General features: G+C 42.0%; 1 protein-coding gene across 1 annotated transcript in view; it reads right to left on the bottom strand.

Moving 5' to 3' along the window:
• Nucleotides 1-547: 547 nt before the first annotated feature.
• Nucleotides 548-5,691, bottom strand: part of LOC133643132 (peroxisome proliferator-activated receptor gamma-like) — a 47,704-nt gene continuing 42,560 nt past the window's right edge. Inside the window, exons 2-3 of the mRNA XM_062037541.1 lie at nucleotides 816-1,097; nucleotides 548-744 (exon numbers count right to left, since the gene is read on the bottom strand). Coding sequence (XP_061893525.1) covers nucleotides 548-744; nucleotides 816-1,097 — 479 coding nt within the window. The remainder of the gene's footprint in view (nucleotides 745-815; nucleotides 1,098-5,691) is intronic.

Genomic DNA, 5,691 nt, shown 5'->3' with positions numbered 1-5,691 from the left:
TGGTGCAATATCTACATAGGTGTATAGAGGCCCATTTCCAGCAACTATCACTCCAGTGTTCTAATGGTACAATGTGTTTGCTCATTGGCTCAGAAGGCTAATTGATGATTAGAAAACCCTTGTGCAATCATGTTCACACATCTGAAAACAGTTTAGCTCGTTACAGAAGCTACAAAACTGACCTTCCTTTGGGCAGATTGAGTTTCTGGAGCATCACATTTGTGGGGTCAATTAAACGCTCAAAATGGCCAGAAAAAGAGAACTTTCATCTGAAACTCGACAGTCTATTCTTGTTCTTAGAAATGAAGGCTATTCCACAAAATTGTTTGGGTGACCCCAAACTTTTGAACTGTAGTGTATATATATACAGTATCTATATATTATATACAGCCACATTTTTTTAACCCAGTGCGGCCCCCGAGTCAAAAATTTTGGGGAACCTTGCTCTAAATAATAATACTCTTAATATATACAGTATGAAGAGAACAATAGGATGAAAATTTGTGCAAAAAAAATAAGTTATATTTTCAATCAAATTATTAATGATTTATTCTTGCCATACAAATATCTTCCTTACCTTACATCCTTCACAGGCGTGCACGCCGTAGTGAAAGCCAGAAGCTTTATCTCCACACACACGGCACTCGATGTTGAGTGCTGCAGTCGAGGTGTCTTCCGGTAGCTTGGAGACCGATGGACTGTCGGCCTGTTGAGGAGGCGACTCTGGCTCCAGCTTGATGAAATCTAAAAGGCAAGATTTTTCCATTTTAGACGTCAACGTGCAGAAGACAGAAGCAGGCTGAGCTACGCCTTACTGTGTGCGTCTGCCTGGGTCCTGTAGCTGTGCATGCTGGTGTAGTCCAGGTTGGTCAAGCGGTCCTCACTCTGCGGAGGACTTGGGTCGTAGGCCACGTCGACGGAGGACATGGAGGCCATCAGCGAGGGCGACAGGGAGGAGGAGGAAGAGGAGGAGATGGTGGCGTAGTCCAACGTCGTCATGTGCGCCGAGTGGCTGCTGTCGTCCAGCTCGGGCAGATCCACGGTGCTCAGACTGAAGCCCACCGGCCAGGCGAAGAGCTGCTGGGTGTCCACCATGTCTGCGTAGAGAGACGAGAGCGGTGACGTGTTAGCTGATACAACGTCGCGTGTTTACTGTATGTGTCCTTGCTTTAAAGAATAACACCAAAAATAATCTAAAACACGGACGAGAGTAGAGGGTGGCGAGTGAGTGGACGAAGATAAAATAGCGAGGAGGGAGCATCACATGTATGCATGTTTTCTTTTCCGACAAAACAACAAAGTGCATACATACTATTAGATCGCAATAGGACTCCTCCTCCGTGCTCAGGCTCGTTCCTGCAGTCTGTCTGTTATCTGCTCAATTGAGAGTTAGATTGTGACACAGTCGGAACAAGACAAACTCTGCTCGAAACATGTCCGACTTCCTCTGTTGTTGTTGTTTGGGCGGCTGGCTCTGTGATTGCCCAACCAAAGAACAACACACCAGCAGCAGCAGTGTGTGTTCAGCTCCTGATTCTTGGAATGAATCCTTATTCTGCCTATTTGTTCATCTGTCGTCTTTCTGCTTCTACTGAATAACACTTTTTACAGTGTACAAGACCATCTCAATAAATTAGAATATGTTTGAAAGGTTCAACAGGCGAACTTCTTGATTCTATAAACAGGTGGTCAGGGCAAACCAGGTCTTCTATTCAGGCCTAAACACAGAAGCACTGACCAAGATATACAACTTAAATTATTGTATTTTCCGGACTATAAGCTGCAACTTTTTTCATACGCTTTGAACCCTGCGGCTTATAAAATTGCGTGGCTAATTTAATGTTTTGTATTCAACAAATAGTTGTCATGTACCGACAGAGACACTGAAAAGGTGTGTTATTGTTTGTGTCATGGCGCCGTCTTTTGGACATATTGGCTCACTACAGATGCTGCAGGTATATTCGTCCATAGCGTTTCTGCTTAAAAGGGTTCTTCATTCATCACTCCAAGCAATGTTTGTAAGATTTACGATATAACTAAAACACTACAAAATGTATGGATTCTTACTTACGAAACCGTCCCATGTGTGATGTCTGCGGGAATGTTTTGTGCTATCACAGAGTAATCAAGCTAGCATCGTTAGCATTAGCGAATATGCTAACACGCTCTGTCAGTATTATTAACTTACAATGGCATTCTGTATGTATTGTTTCAGTTTTGTAAATTCATCAAAACGTCACCGTGGAGTTATTGAGTCTTTTTAGATGATTGACTTAGGTTTTGTTTGATCAGCCATTTTACTGCCGTGTGGCAAGCACCGTTTGGAAACAATTAAGGTATGTAAATAAAGATTTACAAAATATTTTCTCCCAATATACTGTTTATCTGCGGTTTATAGTCCGGTGCGGCTAATATTTGTAAAATATTTATATCTTCTAAACTTTAAGTCCCATCTTAAAACTCATTTGTATACTCTAGCCTTTATATAGACCCCCTTTTTAGACCAGTTGATCTGCCATTTCTTTTCTATTCTGCTCTGCCCCCTTCTCCCTTGTGGAATGGGGGGCACAGGTCCGGTGGCCATGGATGAAGTGCTGGCTGTCCAGAGTCGGGACCCGGGGTGGACCGCTCGCCTGTGCATCGGTTGGGGACATCTCTGCGCTGCTGACCCGTCTCCGCTCGGGATGGTCTCCTGCTGGCCCCACTATGGACTGGACTCTCACTATTATGTCAGATCCACTATGGACTGGACTTTCACAATATTATGCTAGACCCACTCGACGTCCATTGCATCCGGTCTCCCCTAGAGGGGGGGGGGTCACCCATATCTGCGGTCCTCTCCAAGGTTTCTCATAGTCATTCACATTGACATCCCACTGGATTGTGAGTTTTTCCTTACCCTTATGTGGGATCTGAACCGAGGATGTCGTTGTGGCTTGTGCAGCCCTTTGAGACACTTGTGATTTAGGGCTATATAAATAAACATTGATTGATTGATTGATTTATAGCCCACAAAATACGGTATAGGATTGTAGTAAAATTCTTACCCTACAGTCTTTTAGAAATGTGTAGCGTTTTATGTACTGCTTTCTATACTTACGTGTATATTCAATGTTTTTGTCCGATCATATTTCAGCTTTTAAGTGTTGCCATGTCAGTCTAATCCACCCTGGGCCTTCAGAATCAGAACTGGTGTCCCAATGTCACTTAAGCTACATGGCAATGGGGCTGTTTTTTTTTAAATTTGTTGCAAATTTGCCTCAAATGACAGCATTTTTGGTCCTCTGATTGGGTGAACAGAGTAAAACCAATAAAGTTTGACAACAAGAAGCTGTCAGTAAAGCACACTAAAAGTTGTCTGCCAACCGACAACAAACAACAGAAGAAGACATAGTTCAAATAGCTGAATAGACTGTAGCGATTTGCACACACGCACACTCACAATGGCTGTTGGATAAGGAGACAAATAATTTACTTGGGATCAGGCATTCCTAAAAATCCGGCAGCCCCGGAAAGTTCACCGCTCTCAGACTATTGCTTATGAGTGAGTGTGATGTACTTAAATTTGTATTGTTTTTGTCATTGGATGGACGTTGTAGCGACCTGGCAGTTACGTGTAGTGTTGGAGTTTGTGATGTCCGACTGTCTCTGTGGCTGTGAATGCGTCGGGGGGCACATTTTAAGCACCAGCAGGTTTCAAACGTACCAAACCAGCTCAGGTATCAGCTAAAATGTTAACAACACCCATCTCCTGCAGCATTATTCTTCTCAATACAAGAATGACATGTACACAAGAGTATAGAACATTCAGAGATAGATTTGGACATCCTGTTTAAAATATAGGTTGTCCTAAAAAAAAAGAATTGCTGAAATATGTGAGTCAAAGGTCTTTTCTCATGTTACTGTGTTCTCTGGCATATGAAGCTGGATGGAGTCTGAAATTTTGCAATAATTATTGCAAAATTTCAGACTTGCCTCAAAAGTTCAGAGTTTATTTAAAAATATTTTTTGAGCAACAACGATTGGTAAGAGTGACAGCATGCATGACTAAGTGTAACAGTATCAACAGTGACGCGCGATCAGGGAGTCACTGATCATTATAAGAAACAAAAAAAATAATAATGATAACGTTGAAAATATTTGTAAATATATTAACTATATGATTTATATTGTTTTTAACATCTCTTAGGTAAAAATCACTACATTTTGCAATTTTTCCTGATCAAATACAGGGCAGAAACTTGAGATTAGGCTGAACGAGCCAAGTCTACCCTCTGAGTGAGCAATGCTTTGGATGGCATGAGCTTGTTTCTTTAGTCAGAATGTCCACGATATAATGAACATTTATAATACACAATAAGTCCTTTTCCACCACAGGAACTTTTTCATCTACCTGGGTAAGTAAAGTTCCTCCTGTGTATCCACCAAAAACTACTTGTGTAGATCTTCAGGAACTATTTTTAGTTCCTAGTAGCGAGGTGGGACTTTTGAATAGTTCCAGGAAATTTCCGGCTTCGTTGTCGACCGCTGATTGGTTAAACACAGTAGGGGGCGTTCCTAAAACATTTTATTCTAAGGCCCCTTCTACACTAAGGTTATCCAGGCTATATCCCACCTAACCTTATCCTTGTCCACACACACACACACAATGCCACCGTTTAAGACCTCCTGCGTCCGCCGGCGCAACGTGACTAAGTACGCATGCGCGAGAAAAAAATTGCGCGTCATAGTCACCTCTGACCTGGAAGTGCATTCTTACCCTGTGTTTCAATGTAGCCTATTGCCACATTTCTCTTAACAGTAAACCTTGCTTGCCTCACCATGATACATGAATCATATCTTTAATGGACGTGTGAAAGTAAACAATGGGATGAATAACATTTTACAACAATCAATCTAGGGATCTAGATATCTGGTCAGGATTGTAGGCTGAAATTGGCGGTTGTACTTGACGGCCGCAACCACTTCGTGGCTTCACAATAGTTATGGAGTACAAAACTAGATGTTGAGTAATCGCTTGACATACATGGCGGACAATAACTGATAGTCTGCTTTGCCAGTCCAAATGCACTCGCTGTTTTCCGTAGTACTCCCTCGTTCACGGGAACCCGATGTTAGGTGTAGATCCAAAAGGAAAATGTGCGGATGGCATGATAGCAATAGACTAGCCAACAACGGAGCAAGAAACTAGTAATTCTAAACTCTCAAGAAAATAAATACCCAACGTTGCATGTTGCGAACAAGACTGCCAGGCAGGAATAAATAGCTCTCTGATTAGTGACCGGGAGCAGGTGAGCGTCCTGACCAATAATCAGCGGCAGGTGACGAAAATCAGCACCCATGGCAACTAAGAAAACAAATGAGGGTGCTGAAACAGAAAAAAAAACCAAAGGAATCAAACATATCCCGGCAACGGATCATGACACCCATACTTTTCTACAGAATGTGTAATGTGTTTAATGTCAGTGTGACATCAATATTCCTGCTAATCAAACAATAAAATACAGAGGAATGTCATACTTTGAGTATATTCTGAAGTGGGCGAACTGTATGTGAACTGGCAGTGGCTTGACACTACAGAGGAAAAATTACATGACAATAAGTAGGACTGCAACAAAGTAAAGTAACTTTTCCTAGAAAAGTATAGCGTCTTATCAATAATAAATGGCTTGAATGTTTTTTAACGAGTCT

The sequence above is a fragment of the Entelurus aequoreus genome, linkage group LG26 (assembly GCF_033978785.1).
Source record: "Entelurus aequoreus isolate RoL-2023_Sb linkage group LG26, RoL_Eaeq_v1.1, whole genome shotgun sequence".
NCBI lineage: Eukaryota > Metazoa > Chordata > Actinopteri > Syngnathiformes > Syngnathidae > Entelurus > Entelurus aequoreus.
This window is presented reverse-complemented; position numbering and strand designations above follow the sequence as displayed.